Raw genomic sequence first — 20,149 nt, forward strand, 5'->3', positions numbered from 1 at the left:
TTGGGAATCCTTATTCTTTGTAGCCTCCCCTGAAATTTGTGCGCAAAGCGATTGTGTAAGTTCACTGAGATTTTCAGTCAAGTCTCCAAAAAAATCTAGCAGAAAGATCTCATGGTTGTAAATCATGTCAACACAGGGATTTCTGAATTACGTGGTACAACGAACATCCCACCGACATTAATGCATTACCTCAGTTCTCATCACCTCTAGGTTCTCCGGGGTGTTGCAGTCCTCCTCCTTGTGCCAGAAGTTGAAGTATCTCACCCAACACCACTGAATATTCCTCCTCAGAGCAGCAATGAAATGTTCAGATATTGCCCAAGACCTAAGTGTTTGGAGAATGTCTCAAAGTTACTGCCAGACATCTGTGGAAATCATTTTAAGTCTTTATTTTTGTCGTAGCTATCTATCTTGATTCAACGTCATCTTTGTACCTTTACATTTCATTCAGATCTGCATATAAATGAGGTTTTTCTACTTCACAATATAGCCTCGTACAAAAACCTTGTAAGATTTGAGTAAAATGGCATGTAAAAGGCATAAAATGAAGGAAATTATACTCTACTGGTGTTTTTTTTTTTTGGTTCTGTTTGCATGTTTTGGTTATACTCTTACCATTGCCGATGCTGTTGACAAGTTCAGCTGTTGCCAGGTTTTGGAGTTTATTTTCTGCTCAGAGTGTTTGTGCTTAAAAGATAGCCATTAAATGATGTTTTATTAACGAAGTTTGGGAGGAGCATGTTCAAATAAGTAATAAACCTAATTAACAGGTGTATATACACAGCAGCCTTACCTCTGTTCGTTGACAGTTTTCCAGCATCCCTCCGTCACCCCTTCTCCACACTTACAACTATTTCCGTCCTAACCTATAGGGGGATACTCTGAGTTTGGGCCAAAATTCCAAGCTCAGAGACCTTCCCTCGGACAGCACGCCAAATACGCATAACCCCTTCTCTGTTTATTATATGTAAGTGTGAACTCGTGAATTTGTGTTTTTTAGTACAAAGTTTTGATGTGTGTGGGAGTGTATGAGAACTTAAATAGGTTCATATGCATCATACAAAATGCATGTTTTTTATTTATTTCAGACCTGAATAGGATCACATAAAATATGTTTACATATAGTCCATAAGAGAAAATAATAGTTGAATTTATAAAAAATTACCTTGTTCAAAAGTATATACACGTTATGCTTAATACTGTGTTGTTACCTGAATGACCAACAGCGGTGTTTTTTTGTTTAGTGATAGTTGTTTGTGAGTCCCTTATTTGTCCTGAACAGTTTAACTGCCTGCTGTTCTTCAGAAAAATCCTTCAGGAAATATGATGCATTAAGAGCTGGGGGGTGAAAACTTTTGAACAGAATGAAGATGTGTACATTTTTCCTATTTTGCCTAAATATCTTTTTTTTTTTTTCATTTAGTACTGCCCTTCAGAAGCTACAGAAGATACTTACATGTTTCCCAGAAAACAAAATCAGTTAAATTTACCCTGAGCTTCAAATTAAAAAAGTTTTTAACCCCCGGCTCTTAATGCATTGTGTTTCCTTCTGGAGCATCAGTGAGTGTTTGAACCTTCTGTAACAGTTGCATATGAGTCCCTTGTTGTCCTCTGAAAAGATGGATCTCAGAATCTTACAGTCATTGTTGGAAAGAGTTCAAATACACAAAAATGCTGAAAAACCAAAGAATTTGTGGAACCTGAAGGATTTTTCTGAAGAACAGCAGGCAGTTTAACTGTTCAGGACAAATAAGGGACTCATAAACAACTATCACTAAAGAAAAAAACACAGCTGTGGATCATTCAAGTAACATTTAGAATCAAGTGTATGTAAACTTCTGAACATGGTAAGTTTGATAAATTCAACTAATATTTTCTCTTATAGACTATATGTTAATGTCTTTTATGTGAAATATGTATTCAGGTCAGTATTAAATAAAAAATAAAATGCATTTTGCATGATCCCTATTATTTTGGTAAAATAATTAACATTTTGCAGATTCTGCAAGGTGTACGTAAACTTTTGACTTCAACTGTATGCATTTATTCATAACCACCATAGGCACTGAATATGCGTTACCTTGTAAGTCTTTGGTTCTTGTATTAGCTATTAGACCTTTTGAGATTATAAAAGTGTTTTATGTCTCATTATAGATTCTTCAGATCAGTGTGTTGGTATCTGTGTTCTTTAAATCAAATTGTACAGATGGTTTCTGAAGAGCTAGAGAATAAAATGTTCTTTGTAGAAAACTCTCCCATGACACCAGGCTATAAAACACTTATTTTGAACAGGAACCCACGAGTGCCCCTTTAAAAATATACTTTTATGACATTATGCGTATATTGTTTGCTGTTACTGAGATACACTGGGATCGTAATCCTGTTTGTCATGATGCTATACCATTTGTCTTTTTCTAATTCCATGCCCTGAATCGTATCTGCTTTATTAGTTTTTGGGGGTTTGCTTTCCTGTGTTATTGCCTGTCGGATCTAAACCTAAGATTTGTTGCCGTCAAGCAGGAAAATGGTAAGCCTGTCTGGTGAGAAAGATGCTTTATTACTTTGCATCTTTGTTTTCTTCTACAATATTCATGATTTGAAGTCAGTGACAATCCTGAAGCATTTGCAACCTCTGCTATTTGACACAAAATGACTTTTTAGATAAGTGTGTACTGTTGCAAAGAGAGCTCATCTGAAGGCACTTGAGATATAGAACAACAGCGAAATCCTGAGATGACAATGTGAAAGTGGAGTGAAAACGAAGACACAAAGAGTCTTTTTATCCTCCCCAGGCGGCTGAATGTGTAACGAGGGAATGTAAAGCGGGGATTGATTTCGGAACAGAAACAACAGACAGGAGGGAGGGAGTGTAATGGAATCACAGGTTGAAAACCTGATTGAGGTGGAACAGAGGAGCAAATGGAAGGGAATATGGGAAACTGAAGTCTGAGGATCAGACCTGGTCTAAACCAAAAGCAGTTAATGCACAGGGACGCAACAATAACACAAATAAGACCAGGAGACAGCTTTTATTTGAAACTATTGAACTGTTTTAATTAGCTCTTCATGTTGTGATGTTGTCTGGTAATAAGAAATTAATTTGGCAATCCATTATTTGCATTACTATATATACATTCATATATTTCTCAACGTAGGCACAACCTAACACTTTTTGAATTTCGCGGTATGTGTAAATCCACGTGGGGTTCAGAGTACAATTTTTATCCACATTATTTTCACACTTGTCTAGTACAAATATATCGCTTTGTTTCATTTTTATAGAGTATACGTTTTTCGTTATTTACCTCAAAAGAAAGGAAGTGAAATGTGACAACATGCCCCGTAGGTGGGGTACATTGTAACATGTGAGGGGCACGTTGTAACACGACCATATGACAGCTTAAAATGTTATCTGATCGAATGAAAATAATATACACAACAAACTAAAATATTTTGTCAATAAAATACATGTATTAACATTTTCAAATAAAGCAATGACGTTTTTTTTTTTTTTTTTTTTTAATCTAATTTTGGAGTTTGACAAGGAACACATCGCAACAATGCTTGGAACGGCCCTGCTGTTTCTTGTGGTTTCTTATAAAAAACATTTAAGTAAATAGAGTAAATTACATTGCTAACGTCATAGAATAGCATAGTTTAATATAGCGGGGCACATTGTAACGCAGTGTTACAACGTTCCCCATCTGCCCGACTGTAGTTTAAAGCAGGTTAGTGTCTTCTTCTGGTTTGTGAAGCAGTAATAAACTATCTAAACTGATAAATAACAAATTGGAGATTAACATAACAGCAGATTTGTCTCATTTTAAACGAATACTAAAAACTTAAATGAAAATTTTACTTCAGACAGAAATGTACGTTCATTATGGTAAAATATTATGGCGTTTGAATTTTGGCGCACTTTTTTTCTGCATAGTGTTGCTATGGAAACTCGTAAATACCTTAAATTTGGTTATGCTAGCATATGGTATAAATATTTAAACCACGGGTGTTACAATTAACCCTGCATTAGTTCATGCCCCGCTCTACCCTAGCCTATGCATCTTGGCCGCCTCTTATTTTAGTTTTCAAATAATTTGGCGCGAAGACGACACACGCGAGAGCCAATGAAGTTTAAGCTCCGTTTCTACTCCTCCCCTTTTCCCTAATGTGGCTCTGAGCGCTGCGCGCCCAAATGAACGATAAATTCGGTGGGTGTAACCGTACTTTGACGGGGGAGGAAAACGGGAGAATTTTCTGTGAGTAATCACTTAAATTTTGACCTGCTGTTTATGTAATGGTATTTTATACCTTCAGAAGGCTTGCAATACATAGCTGGAAACATATGGACGACTTTACCCGTTTTTGGCTTGTCAGCAGCAGTAGTGTAACTAACGGCAGCACTGTGGTTCGTAGATTTCTCTCAGTGTCCTTGCATACTTCAACAACACCGTTAAAAGACTCAGATGAAAGATGAAAATGTTTTACTCTCATCTTACCCGTTGCTTTATATTTATACTAAGTGGCTATTTACACTGAGAGCAGTCAACATTGTTGCAGAGATGTTTTTCAATAATTCTGCCCACCATTGCTCAGCTATTTCATGTGTAGTGCAAATTTAGCACCTTGAGTTGCTTGAGACCGTAAACACAAAAGTAAATTTTTATTTAAAGTTCCTTATTGTAAATGTTAAGGATATTTAGTGTGTGAATTAATTTTGCATTGGAACTTGCACAACACCATTGGCTTTTGGATTGTAATCATTTATTAAATATTTCCATGGTCGTAGCAGCTAATAATTAAAATCAGCAAGAACCATGTTCTTCATCAAGAGTAAATGACCCAATAATAACCAACAGTAATTCAAATGTTTCATATTTGTTTTCTCTTGCAGCAGATGTGTATATACTATGACTCATGAAGGTTTAGGACTGTATATTGACTGATAACATGACACAGGCTCAAAAGTTAATGTCATCTTGGGCAATATGGCAGATTTTAAATTGTGTGCTTTGAGGTGGTCTTGCGCAAGCCAATGTAAAATGCTGACAGACTAACTCGATCTAGATATTGCAGACCTCCTTCTGTGTCGTGCCATTCAGGTTTGGTCTGGTTATTGGTAAGTAAAGATGTATATTGATAAAATGCGTGAGAAGCAGAACCATTGTCTGACAAAACATAAAAGTCTGCAATAATACAGTGTCACCTGAATGCAACAGATGAATAAAAAGCTCAGATTTCAGAGGGCTAAAAACCACTGACATGAACAAAACAAGAAAAACCCAAAGCAGATGGCTAATGAATAGACTGTTTTATTTTGACAAAAACATAGTATATGTACAACTTAAATATTTGATTCTCACTTCATGAGGTCTGGTGAATGATTTCATAAGTAATAATGGCATCAGCATAAGTCCTAATGTCAGCAATTCGCCATCAATATAGATTTTATTTAACATTTAAGAGTGCAATATATGATTTGAAGTGCCCTTTTCAGGAAAATGTATATATAGCTATATAGATATATATTATGCAATGTTATATTGAAATATATATAAACATTTTCTTACACAAATGTCACTTCTTCCTGGTAAGGACTCCGAAACAAATGATTAATAAAAAGTGAGTAATCCTTAAAAAGTAATATTAATGCCAACATTGCAGAACATGACATTTGCTCATCATCTCTTTAGCACAGAGTGATTCGTTAATGCGTCATTCACAGTTTGAAGGCACCGACACGTGCCTACAACAAGTCTAGAATCAAACAAGTCTTTGGGATTGATAGAAGAAGCTGAAGTATTGATCGTAAAGCTTGCTGGCTGACATGAACAGGCCTAAAATATGCCTGCTGAATTATGAGTGTCATCAAAGTTTATATCAGAGGCACATTTAGCATTAACAAAGCAATGCACATTCTTTATAGCTTTTTATGAACAGCTGAATACACATGCTAACACGCAGAACACACAAACACGGCCGCTGTCACAAAAAGGAAGATCTTTGTAACTAAGGCGTTTCTAAGAGCTTCCACCAATGGTAAAGAAGGGTGGCAGCAAACACTGGATGGGTTCATCCATCCCAGACCATTTTATTTTTTTATTTTTTGTTTTTGTTTTCTGTAAATATGACCATGTGTACATCAAACGTCAATAGAAATGACTCAAGAAATGCAATGTTTGTTGGCGTGTTTTCCATTACACTGGCAATTATACAATATCATTACAGTGACATTATGTCAAAAAGTGGCCTTAAAACATTTAACAACAAAGCAAATGAACAGAAATAACCCCCATCAGTAAACAACGAGGAAAAGAAGCTAAACAACAAAGCAAGCAAACAACAGATTGTGTCTCTGAGGCCTCCACCGACGCCTCGCATTTTCAAATGTCTGATAGTTTGATCGGGGACAAGAAAAGGCACTTTGCTACATTTGGCAGAGAGCAGAGGACCGTTTAAACATGTCAATACGGATCAGGAAACGCTATCTTGACCCTTACTCAAAAACCATTGGACACCACACCCTAAAGTACTTTAAAATCCCAGTTCACACAGATTCCCAGCCCCTAGGACATGTGAACGCTTAAAAGTTCAATCGGCCAGGATCCCGACGTCCAGAAGCAATCTTTCACATCTCATTCTACCTGTCAGTGCAAGTCCCCAGATGGGGAAAGGGAAGTTTCTGCCCAGAGATGAGGCCCTCTCAGTGTGTCGAGGGTCAACGGCTGCTTTCCATCTAATCACTTGATAAGTCCAACAATAAGGGTGTTGAGCTGCTGACCCCCGGAAGAAGATACTTTGAAAAACAGAAGGTTTGCTTTGCAGATGTTCATGTGTCAATTAAAGTTGACCTGCATGCTGCAACTAAACTTTGTAAAAAAAATGTTCTGCAGTGCTAGCATTTGTTTTGCCGGTGTACGATTATTAGAGATGAACAAAGAGACGTATTTACCATGTTCTGCACACATATGTGACCCTGGACCACAAAACCAGTCTTAAGTCGCTGGGGTATATTTGTAGCAATAGCCAAAAATACATTGTATGGGTCAAAATTATTGATTTTTCTTTTATGTCAAAAATCATTGAGAAATTAAGTAAAGATCATGTTCCATTAAAATTTTTTGTAAAATTCCTAATGTAAACCTATCAAAATGTAATTTTTGATTAGTAATATGCATTGTTAAGAACTAAATTTGGTCAACTTTAAAGGTGATTTTCTCAGTATTTTCATTTTTTTGCACCCTTATATTCCAGATTTTCAAATAGATGTATCTCGGCCAAATATTGTCCTATCATAACAAACTATACATCAATAGAAAGCTTATTTATTGAGATTTCATATGCTGTATATATCTCAGTTTTGTAAAATGTAACCTTATGACTGGTTTTGTGGTCCAGGGTCACATATCTCTCTGAAAACCTTTAGTATCATTGATATACTATTATAGTTGTATTTAAAGTTCATTCTTATTTTTGTACCATGACCTCATTCATGAAACACCAGCAGAACATAAATCGTTCGTAAAGACATTTTGACATAAACTTTCGAATTTATAAAAATATTTCTATTTTCAAACTGTTGAAACCACGTCTAAACGGCGAAACTGATGACACTGAATTTTGATGCACCACCATAATATGCATATTTGATGCACTTCTTCCCTAAAACTGATCATGCAGACCAAACCGAAAGGCCTAAAGAGCTGATCTTCAGATGGAAGTAGTATTGCTCGCTACTTAGATCCAAAGACTTGCCTCAATCGGCGCTATCGGCTGGGGAATGCTACAGCACTAAAAACTAAATTTTCAAACACTTTTGGCCATAGCTCCTAAACCTCGAGTGTTTTACGTCTTTGGAAAGTCCAGTTTTTCCACAAAATCTACTTTTGCAAACTCCTCATAGGCCATTTGTCTAAATCGCTCGTAATTTAACATGCACAATCTAGAGACCCTCATGGCAAAAAGTTATCAAAAGAATTTCTATCAGTGATTAATGCTTGAAGGCAAATCCAGTTTTACTAAAATGGCTGTAACTCTTAAATGGAATGAGATTGGTCAAGTTACAAAAATTGGGGAGTTTGACTGATTGGTAGCATGATAACAAAAAAAAAAAAAAAAAAATTTTTTGTCCAAGGTCCCATTCACATCAATGAGGACATTGGCGTATCTCAAAAAACATAGCCGCCTTTAGCCAATCAAATTTAAGCACCTTTTAGACAAGGTTAATGAAGGCTGATTGGAACGAAACTCAATGGACCTGTTTGGCTCATGGATCATGGCTCTAGACTCTAGAGGTCTGTGAGAAATTTTAAGGAAATTGGCCCCTAGGTGGCGTTAGCGGGTTTTACACCTCGCATATCACACAATTTTTCCACACATACACACAATATTGATATCATATGTTAGATCTCCTCATTCTGAGCAACTCTGCTTCTAGAACCACTGCTGTCAAATAAACAGTTAATTAAATATTTGACATTATGTGGAAAAAACTACTGTTTAAACTCATCCTATTTTCTCCAAAACTGATACAGATCGTCTTCAGATGGTCCTAACAAAAAGTTATCAACTCAACTATTCTCGAATATCACACAAATGAATTTGATAAAGAGTTCGCCAATGTAGACATGAGGCTAATGCTCTTTTCAGACCAAACTCGAAGATTATGACAAACACATCGTGATGTTACCTGTGCAGTTTCAGCACAGTGCTGAAATATAAGAGATATTATAAATGGCGAAATGAATCTAAGCCTGTTTTTTTGCAATTCTTTGGCGTACTGGCACCAATCTATTTGTATGTCATCGTCACCCCTAGTTAACCACACCACATCAATTTGGAAGCAGCCACCCATTGGTCAAAAGTGATAAATCATTAAAAAATATTTCTAAAGATTTTATATAGGATTTTTTCAGCATTTTGTGTAGTTGTAATTCATTGGCCGAGATTATGCTAATTGTGAATGAACATGCACGCATGACCTATTTATGAATAATTTGAAATTCATTAATAACATCAAATCTGATGTTTACGAAGCATTTGCGAATCTGGAGGAGGCTTTTCGGGAATGTCTGTTTTACATGCAAAATTTACTCATATTTACCAAAGTTTCATGAATGAGGCCCAATTTGTCTATCTATATTAAGTTATAAGTTTCAGTTTATTTCCTTTTAGTTTATTTAGTACTTCGACTTGAAAAAAAAATAAGAAATGTTGTTTTTTTTGGTTAAGAATAAAACATTGCTGATGTGCTAAACTGGTTTCATCATGTACTGTACTAGCAATCATTTTGATCTGTTTAAAAGGGAATATTAATGATAACCGGGTTAATGCCGATCGCGGTGTTGCTAATATGAGAATGCGTTTCAAAGCATTGCATCAAACTTCTTGGAGTTCTTTTGCTCTTTTCCAAGTTTAGACTGCTAAAGTTAAAAGGAGCACAGCATATTAGTCTTTGTTTTTGAAGGACACTGGGACACGCCAAGTTTTTCGTAATCAGCTGTAGAAGGTACATACAGCCTAATACATTTTCTGTGTGTGTGTTTGTTTTTTTGTGCACTTCACATCAATCATTTGATCGTAGAGGAGAAAGAGAAAAGGTTATTTTGTGTTTAATGCAAGAAAATTGATCTGTTCAGTTTTAGAGAGTGTGTGTGTGTGTGTGTGTGTGTGTGTGTGTGTGTAAGAGAGAGAGAGAGAAAAGCAAAATACCAACATTCATCATCTCCAAATCCCCTTCACTTGCATCTGAAGTCCTGTCTCATCTAAATCCCTCTTCTGTCTCTTTTTCATCCTTTAATAAAACTGTTTAAAAGCTGGGCCTGAAAGTCCGAGACCAATTTCAGTTCTTGGACTCAAAATGTAACTTAAACCAGAAAAATCAGCAGAAGGCGTTTGGATTTAGAAAAATTGAAAACAAATAAATGTGAAATGACATAAAACAGGGAACATTTCAGACTCTGCGCTATTCCTTTTTGGGTCATGCTGGAAAAAGTCAGACTTTGCGCTTTATCACTAAAGCAATCTTTGCTTTGCTAACATTATATTTTGTGTTGGAAGGATTGAAATTAATTCTAAAAATGCGAAAAAGATTTTTACTAGTGGTCTCAGACTCCTGCTTCTAAACAAATTCGCAAATAATAATTCTTAGCTGATTAAATATTTCAACGCTTTTAAGTCCAAAATAGAATTTCCTGATATTTCCAGGTTTCCATGAGCATGAAGACCCAGGTGTTGCTCGCACACACTGCACCCTCCACCCAAAACAAAGTATCCTGGCATTGTTCGGCTGGGCTCTCACGAGCCGTCGGGGTCACAGGTCACGGCCGGAGCTGGGCGTGGCGACGGCGGGCACCGGGTGGATGCTGAGCTCTGCTGCGTGGGAGGGCGGAGTCACTGGCACGTTCAGGGGCGTGGCTTGAGGCTCAGGCCACACCTTCCACAAAAAGCCAGAAGGAGAGACAGGCAGACAGACAAATCGAAGGGATAAACGGAGAGAGACGATAAGACAAGAGAGCACAGGAAAGGAGACGAAATAAAGATGGAGACGACAGACAGAGAGAGAAACAGCGTTTAGAGTGTGGACTGGCCAATGATCTGGGGTCTTGCAGGCTGAGGCTTCTCAGATGCGCTCATGCAAGACTGTAACTGCAGATCCTGCAGAAACACAAAACAGGACAGACAGTGGCACCTCTGCAGTGCTGTAAGCATGTCCATGATGCTGTTTTGCAGTTAAAAAAAAAACAGGAATTAATGATGCAATAGTGATAACACTGACGATAGTTATTTAAAACCCAGTTTTGTGTTCCAGCAAGAAAATAACAGCATACAGCACAAGATGAGTGAGTAAAATAATGACAGAATGACACTTTAATCTGAACTATCCCTTTAAATTGCACACATAAAAATAGAAAACTAACAAGCACAACATTCTGCCCGTCCCTTTTCACAACATTTTCATGTCTTTTTGTCTTTCTTCCTGTTTCTCATTCTGTAGAATAACATGTTCTTTCTGGTGCACAATCTGGTTCTAATTCAGCCTCTGAGATTCCCTGCTGGTACTTGTCAAAACTCAGAGAGAGAGAGAAACAGATAGAGAAAAATAACCCTTTTCCACTGGAATGGTACCGGAGATGGTATTCGGATGTGGGATCTCTGAACCTTAATTAGAACAGGCCTGCATTTCCAGCCTTAAGTAAAAAAAAAAAAAAAAATGGAATAACAAATGAAATTCGTTGTAACATTTTCAAATATAAGATATGCTTAAATAAATGTATTCATATATTGCTGTTCAAAAGTTTGAGATCAGTAAGATTTTTATTGTTTTTTTAAGTCTTTTCTGCTCATCAAAGCTGTGTATATTAGATTAAAAATACAGAAAAACAGCAATATTGTGAAATATTATTGCAACTTAAAGTAGTGGTTTTCTATTTTAATATACTTTAAAGTAGAATTTATTCCTGTGATGCAAAGCTGAATTTTCAGCATCATTACTCTAGTCTTCAGTGTCAAATGTTCCATCAGAAATACTTAATATGCTGATTTATTATCAATGTTGGAAACATTTGTGCTGCTTAATATATTTTTTGGAACCTGTGATACTTTTTTTCAGGATAATTTGATGAATGAAATGAAATGAAAAAGAATAGCATTTTATTTAAAACAGAAATCTTTTGTAACAATTTACACAAAGTCTAGGGTCGATATTTTTTTTCTTTCTGTCTTTGAAAGAAATTCATAATTTCATTCAGCAAGGATCTTACTGAACAAAATTTTAAATGGCAGTGTAATTATATAATTTGTATATTAATGTATTTTATTAATTCATTTATTAATTTAATTAGAAGTTTTATGATATGTAACCCTGAACCACAAAAGCAGTCATAAGGGTCAACTTACATATACATCAAAACTGAATAAATGAGCTTTCCATTGATGCATGGTTTGTTAGGATAGGACAATATTTGTCCGAGATACAACTATTTAAAATACAAAGAAAATCGCCCTTAAAGTTGTCCAAATGAAATTCTTAGCGATGCATATTGCTAATCAAAAATTAAGTTTTGATATATTTACAGTAGGAAATTTACAAAATACCTTCATGTGTTGTGACATGATCTTTACTTAATATCCAAATGATTTTTGGCATGAAAGAAAAATCAATCATTTTGACCCAATTGCTACAAATATACCTATATGTTGTTTATTCGATATTTATTTAGATATTTATATTTATTAGATCTACTACATCTATAGATGTATTTAAATAAAACAATTTTATTTCACGCAGCCAGGGAAAACAAAGTGGTTAGTGTAGCCGTGTAGTGTTACAAAAATAGGCACAGTTTGTCTATCGGCTGTAATGCTTCCAGTGCGCACAGCTTTGTTTTTCATAATGGGAGCGATCTTCTTTTTGTTTTGTGCCAGAGTGATTTGTTGTGCTGAAAACTTCAAGTGGTGATGATTGGTTCCCGGTTCAAGACCAGCAGGTTTAAAGAGCCATTGCCAGGCCTTTTTTTGTTGTTGTTGCTTTGTAAACATGCAGAATGGAGCCTAATTGGCCTCTGGTTCCAGCAGCGCTACTCTGCCGATAAAAGAGGCTAAAAGAGAGAGTGAATGTGTGTCTAGTGTCTCCAGCAATCAGACCGAGTATCAGTCAAAGCAGGGAAAGCCACAGAGAGACGTTAGAGCTGATATCAACTCCGCGGATGCAGTAATGACTTAAAGGGACTGGCTTTTTCACATTGATCCTACATCAGATGCTGTGATGTCCATCAAAGGCAAGGAATTCTTCAGTTATACAGATCTGATTCAGTCTCTAGAGCCGTAAAGCCCTGATTCCCCACTGAATGAACTATGGGATCGTCTGATCTCACTCCCGGAAAGACACTCTTATAATACACTCACATTTCTACACACACACATACTTGTACTCCCTTATGGTCCACTTGGTCAAGATGAACTACAGCACAGTGAAATACTAGCATTTCATCATGTCTTCTGCTGGGGCTGAGCAATTTAATAAAATATAGCTGGTAAAATCCGGCGTGTATACAACTTCAAGTGTGTTTCCAATTACAAATGAGTCATAAATATAATTTTTTAAACATATTTATACTATTTTGAGTTTTTTGTACATATTATATTGCAACATTTTCTAAAGAATTATCTCTTGGTTGACATCAGCTAAGATCTAAATAAAAACAAATCATTTTGTATATTGTATAAAGACTATTTATTGACTATTACTCATCATGTCTTCTACTCAGGCTGAGAAATATGATAAAATAAACTGCTGTTTAAAAACTTGGGATCAGTATGATTTTTATGAAATTTTAAATACGTTTCTTATGTATTTATTAGATTTAAAATCCAGAAAAAATAGTAACATTCTGAAATATTATTTTAATCTAAAATAACAGTTTTCTATGTGAATATGTTTTAAATTGCAATTTATTCCTGTGATACAAAGCTGAATTTTCAGCATCATACTTCAGTCTTCAGTGTCACATGATATTTCAGAAATCATTCTAATATGCTGATTTATTATCAATGTTGGAAACAGTTGCACATGTTTACACATATTTTTTTAAGGATTATTTAATTAATCAAAATTAAAAAGAACAGCATTTCAATATAAGAATAAAAATGTACTGACCGCAGACAATATAAACTTAAAAGTCTGTGGTCAGTACATTTTTATTCTTTCTTTTTTGAAGGAAATTAATAGTTTTATTCACCAAGAATGTGTTAAATTTATAAAAAAGTGATAGTAAAGACTTATAGTATCAGAAAATAGTTTGAAATTTTTCCAACATTGATCATAAAAGTAATAAATCAGCATATTAGGATGATTTCTGAAGGATTGTGTGACACTTAAGACTGGCGTAATGATGCTGAAAATTCAGCTTTGATCACAGAAATTAATTATATTTTAAAATGTATTAAAATAGAAAACCATTATTTTAGACTGTACTATTATTTTACAATATAACTGTTTTTTCTGTATTTTTTTTGATCAAGTAAAAGCAGCCTTGATGAGCATAAAATAATTCTTTATAAAGCATAAAAAATATCAAACTTTTAGTGAAAATATGTCTGTATATAAACTATTTCAACAACTTCAAGTGGGGTTCCTCCAATAAAAAAAGTAAAGTCATAAACATCCATCCATAGTTTTAGTCTTGTGACGTTTTAAAAATTATTAATAACATATATTTTTACATTTTAGGAAGTAAATTTTTATTCTTTCTTTTTTTGAAGGAAAGTAATACTTTTATTCACCAAGAATGTGTTAAACTGATAAAAAAAAGTGATAGCAAAGACTTATATTGTCAGAAAATATTGTGAAATAATGCTGTTTTTTTTATATTTTATTCATCAAAGAATCCTGAATAAAAGTAATAAATCAGCATATTAGAATGATTTCTGAAGGATTGTGTTACACTGAAGACTGGAGTAATGGCTGATGAAAATTTAGCTTTCTATCACAGAAATAAATAATATTTTAAAATATATTAAAATAGAAAACCATTATTTTAAACGGTAATATTATTTCACAGTATTGCTGTTTTTTCTGTATTTTTGATCAAGTAAATGCAGCCTTGATGAGTATAAAAGAATTCTTTAAAAAACAAAAAATCTTACTGATTACAAACCTTTTAGTGAAAATATGTCTGTATATGAACTATTTCAACAACTTCAAGTGGGGTTCCTCCAATAACAAAAGTAAAGTCATAAACATCCATTTTTAGTTTTACTGGTTTGAGTTTTTTTTTATTATTATTAATTCAGACATAACATATTTTTACTTTTTTTTTTACATCCAAATTGTTTTTCTTTTTCCTACAAATTCGAATAGTTGTACTGGCATTACAACGATATGTAATAACAAAACTCTCTTGTGTTATTGTGATTCATACCATTACTGTGATACATAAAGAAGTTTATGTGAGATTCTGGTCATACTGTCGCTCAGCCCTTTCTTTTTTTCTTTCTTTCTTCTTCTTTCACTCACAAACACACACAGATGCTAATATGCATGGACATTGGGAATGTTTATTGGGAACATATGAGCAGTGTTGTCCCTAAGGGCACTAAGGGGGTTAGGACTGATGGACAGGAAGACATACACGCACACAGTCTCTCTCTCTTTCTCTCGCTCCATTTGCTGCTCACTAAATCAATTTCACTGAGATTGTCTCTTCAGGGAGGGAGGAGCAACATGTTGGCAGCTGTATCCAATGTAAAATTCTCAGCATGTTTGAAATCTACAGAGAATTCATGAACACACCAGCATGGGGCTAGAAACCGACTGGCCCTAACTCTACCCTTTGTGTTTCTTCTTCTAGAAAACAGTTTAAAGAAATGGTTAACCAATCAGTAACAATTCTGTTGTCACTTACTCACCCTCATGTTGAACTAAACCCTTCACAAAATGTCATAATATTAATATTATGCTATCAAGTAAGTAACCTTGAACCACAAAACCAGTCTTAAGTAGCAAGGTTATATTTGTAGCAATAACCAAAAATGCACTGTATTGGTCAAAGTTACTGATTTTTCTTTTATGGCAAAATCATTAGAATATTAAGTAAAGATCATGTTCTATGAAGATATTTTGTATATTTCCTACTGTACATATATCAAAACTTAATTTTTGATTAGTAATATGCATTGCTAAGAACTTAATTTGGACAACTTTAAAAGCGATTTTCTCAATATTTACATGATTTTCATTTTTGGGCAAACTATGCTTAAAACAACCAACTTTACAATAAAGTCCCATTAGTTAGCGTTAGTTAATGCATTAACTACCAATGAGCAATAGATTTTTACATTTACTAATCCTTGTTAACATTAATTGATAAAAACTCTACTGTTCATTGTTAGTTCTTGTTAGCTCAGGAATTATATGTGACCCTGGACCACAAAACCAGTCTTAAGTCGCTGGGGTATATTTGTAGCAATAGCCAAAAATACATTGCATGGGTTAAAATTTTTGATTTTTCTTTTATGCCAAAAATCATTAAGAAATTAAGTAAAGTTCATGTACCATGAAGATTTTTTGTAAAATTCCTACTGTAAACATATCAAAATGTAATTTTTGATTTGTAATATGCATTGTTAAGAACCTAATTTGGAGAACTTTAAAGGTGTTTTTCTCAGTATTTTGATTTTTTTGCACCATCAGATTCCAGATTTTCAAATAGATGTATCTCAGTCAAATATTGTCCTATCCTAACAAACCATACATCAATAGAAAGCTTATTTATTGAGCTTTCATATGATGTATAAATCTCAGTTTTGTCAAATTTAACCTTATGACTGGTTTTGTGGTCCAGGGTCACATATAGCCTAGTATTAATGCATACAACTTTTGATTTTAATAATAAATTAGTAATGTTGAAATTAACAGTTAACTAATATTAATAAATGCTTAAGAAGTATTTTTCATTGCTAGTTCATGTAGCAAATGGAACCTTATTGTAAAGTGTTACCAAAATTGTATGAGCTAAATAGGGTTGCAAAGGGGCAGAAAATTCCAGAAACCTTCCAAATGTTACAAAAAATCCTGGAAAGTTTCCAAAAAATTTTTCCAAAACGTTTAGGAAATTTGGTAACAATTTAGATCAAAAACATTCAACGCAGCCGACATTGGAAACAACAGAATGTGTAATGGGTGGTTCAGACTACACCATTCTTTTGTCGGTTACGGCAGTCACTGTGTCAGATTATGCAATTTTGACTCCTGAAATGACATGCATGCTGTCATCGGGACCAGACAGAAGGTGCCACGAGCATAAAAACATTTTGCTCTTTCATGCTGTCAGAAAAATCCTACAAAGAAAGAAAACCTGACAGTGAACACAAATCTAGATTGCATGGGAAGGATAGTATGACCTGTCAAAGAGAACTGATGTAAAATAGATACATTTGACCTTTTTTCACTTTGTCGCATGACTCAGTTGTCGTCCACTATGTCACACAACACAAGATGAAACGATTGAATCTTGCATTCTGACCCCCATTGTTTTTATGAATTTCAATGACACTCCATGTCAAGCAAATCATGCAGTCTGAACCAGGCTTAAAGGTATGTTTACACGACAACAATGTACAAAAAAACTGAAACATTTTTCCTTTGCTTTTTTTAAAAGTTTGAGGTGTGAATAACAACGTGTCAAAACGACTCCGTTCACACAGATCCATGAAAACAACTAAATTCAGTTTTGAAGAACAATTTAAAGGGAACCCTGGGTATTAAGACTTGTATGGCTTAATATAACATAAATGATAAATATGTAGTAGAAAATCCATGAAAGATTTACGCTATTTTAAAAATCCATATTGTTTTGTACATATTTTGTGCTATGGCGGTGCGCCATTATTTCGATTACGTACAACGGTTGCACTCAGTGAGCTACTGGCAGTTTCTATTGCTATTTTTTAATGCAACAACTCGGAAAACACAACTTGGAAAATAAGATAGATACAATGCTACATTGTGCATGTTTTGGTTGTAAGTTTCACTCAAAAGGGCAACAAGAAAAGCAATGTAAGTCTTCACTGCTTTCCTAGCGATAAGAAAAGGAGCAAAGAATGGGAAGATGCCTGTAAATAAAACTTACTAAAGACCCCCGTCTTTGTTCTCTCCACTTTAGACCAGATGCCTTTGAGGCTGCTAGTAGACCACAGTTACTGAAAAAGCTTACAAACAATTTTAAATTGCCAACGTTTGTCATGACACCACAACCACTGAATTTCTTAGCTAGATTTGAATCAATATCTGGGTGTGTTTAGACTCTCTGAGGGGAAAATCAATGGTATGGCATTTGGTTTAGACCTATGCTTATATCCATCTCCACCTGATGCTCATTGTATCAGTCTTTTATGTTTGAGTTGTGTATTACGAGTTCTGTTCAGCTTAGTGCCAGTAGCTCGCAAATGCAACCGTTCTAAGTAATCATAATAATGATGCCACCCATAGTCCAGATTATGTATCTAACAATCTGGATTTTTTAAAATAACGTAAATCTTTCATGGGTCCAATAATTGCGATTAAATATTCGAAAGCCCCAAAATAAACATTAAAGGGGTCATCAGATGCCAATTTTGCAAGTTGATATGATTCTTTATCATCAGCCTATTCTGCTGGATGTTGCTTTAACTTGACATCAAACCGACAAGATGCTGAGAATGGCTCAATTTGAAAAACTTTGCATCTGATGACCCATTTAAACGAATTCACTAAGCACAAAATATGTGAAATGTGCTTTCAGAGTGACTGTACCTGGCTGCCCTGTACGTGTCCATTAAAGTCGTTGTTCCGAGGTGTCAGGAACGAGTCGTGGGTCGTCGTTTTCTCTGTCCGCGGCACACTGGGATCACCATCCTCCACGCCGTTTGCCTTGCGCACGCACAGCACCTTCCGGAAGCTCTGCTTGAAGTTGTCGGACAGGAACCCATAGAGCAGCGGATTGGCGCAGCTGTTGGCGTACGACAGGATGACGTTGAAAAAATACACCCCTGCCATCACGCTGTTCTCCGGGAGTATGAACACCAGGTTGACGATGTTAATGATGTAGAACGGCAGCCAGCAGAGGACGAACACCACCACGATCACCACCACCATGCGGGTCACCTTTCGCTCGGAGCGTCTGCGCTTTGTAAATCCCGCCCGGGCTCCGGACGACTTCACCTTGACTATGATCAGCAGGTAACACATGCAGATGACCAGCAGGGGGCCGAAGAATCCGAGCGTCGCAGTGTAAAGTATGAACGCCGTCGACCAAACGTCTCGCGGCTCCGGCCAACTCATATTGCATGAGTTAAACGTGTCTTGGACGTCGGAGAATATCACAACGGGAAGGACAACGATGAACGAAAACGCCCACACCGCTGCGCTTACCACTTTAGCTACTCGCGGTCGGCGCCATCTAGTGGAGCGGATAGGATGCACCACTGCTAAATAGCGATCGATACTCATCACTGTCAAACAGAAGATGCTCGTGAATTGATTTAGCGAGTCTGCTGTCATTACGACACGACACAGGAATGAGCCGAACGGCCAGTAGGAAAGTACATTTTGCGTCGTGAGGAAAGGGAGCCCCAAAATATACAGCTCATCGGCCACGGCTAAATTTAAAATGTAGATGTTTGTGACCGTTTTCATCTTGGCGTAGCGCAAAACCACGTAAATGGCCAGAGTGTTGCCAGTGAGTCCAACGATGAACACAGTGAACGATATTACCGCGGTAACCATCCTACTGCTTCCGTGAAATGGCATGCTTTGATCGGACACATTGCCAGTGTAATTCCCAACTGGAGTTCCTGAAAATCCCAGTCCAAAGGAAGAGTTATAATCCCCTGGGATTGGCCCCGCCCAACTAGATTGGTTTAATGACTCCATTCTGGATCTGAAATGGACAGAAAGATAAAAAAAAAAGGGTCAGGAATGAGCACAGAGGTGGGAAATGGATGAGTGACCGAGAGAGAGCATAAAGCAGCAATGAATCCGTAACAGCTCAGTGGAAAGGTACATAGTTTCCCTTTATGCGTGTATATGTTTGTCAGAGAGAGAGAGAACATGGCTTGTGTTCATTTAATGCGCTTGCGTCGGCTTGTTTTACAGTGAGAGATCAGAGCGACTGAATCGGTGCAGATGATCACACCTCAGCTATAAAGATCAGAGCCAAAACAGCAACCCACACAAGAAGACTGAAGTGACACAACACATACATGCATTTCTTTCTGTCTTCTGTTTTATGTCTCTCCTCAGCATTGCGTAGTGGAAGAGGATGTTCATACATTAGTAAACTATACTAAAAGCATGGTTTAGAAAACATTATACCTGATATCTACTGAACCAAATAAGATTTTCAAGCTATTGGCCTACAGAGGCAAAAAATAAAAACAGTTAACTGTGGCAACAAGTGCAATGGAAAAATGTTTGTTGATTGGATTTTGATCTATCCTGATATCTCTATTAGAGCAAAAACTATTTCCACAGTCTGTTTTCTCTAAATTTGAGCCAAAGCTGTCTGTCAGCACAGACCATAATCCAAGAGAGCTAATCTGATTTCAGCCAACCTAAAACTAAATTTTATGTGCAGCCGTTTTCCCTTCCATGTATTGGCTAGTTGTCACATCT

At 35.9% G+C, this 20,149-nt stretch overlaps 1 protein-coding gene across 1 annotated transcript; it reads right to left on the reverse strand.

The window, feature by feature from the left end:
* Positions 1 to 10,461: 10,461 nt before the first annotated feature.
* Positions 10,462 to 19,408, reverse strand: LOC141336753 (somatostatin receptor type 5). Its single transcript, XM_073842481.1, has 2 exons — positions 18,290 to 19,408; positions 10,462 to 10,653 (listed from the first exon to the last, which is right to left on the reverse strand). The coding sequence occupies exons 1-2, from the start codon at positions 19,406 to 19,408 to the stop codon at positions 10,570 to 10,572; spliced, it is 1,203 nt and encodes a 400-aa protein (XP_073698582.1). The 3' UTR covers positions 10,462 to 10,569.
* Positions 19,409 to 20,149: the final 741 nt, after the last annotated feature.

The sequence above is a fragment of the Garra rufa genome, chromosome 6 (genome assembly GCF_049309525.1).
Source record: "Garra rufa chromosome 6, GarRuf1.0, whole genome shotgun sequence".
Classification (NCBI taxonomy): Eukaryota; Metazoa; Chordata; class Actinopteri; order Cypriniformes; family Cyprinidae; genus Garra; species Garra rufa.

Bases quoted from the DNA above. Each gene is read 5' to 3' on its own strand.
- LOC141336753 (XM_073842481.1), bottom strand. From the start codon at position 19,408: ATGGAGTCATTAAACCAATCTAGTTGGGCGGGGCCAATCCCAGGGGAT. The intron at 10,654-18,289 runs GTACAGTCACTC...GTGTTTCTGCAG, and splicing joins GACACGTACAGGGCAGCCAG to GATCTGCAGTTACAGTCTTG.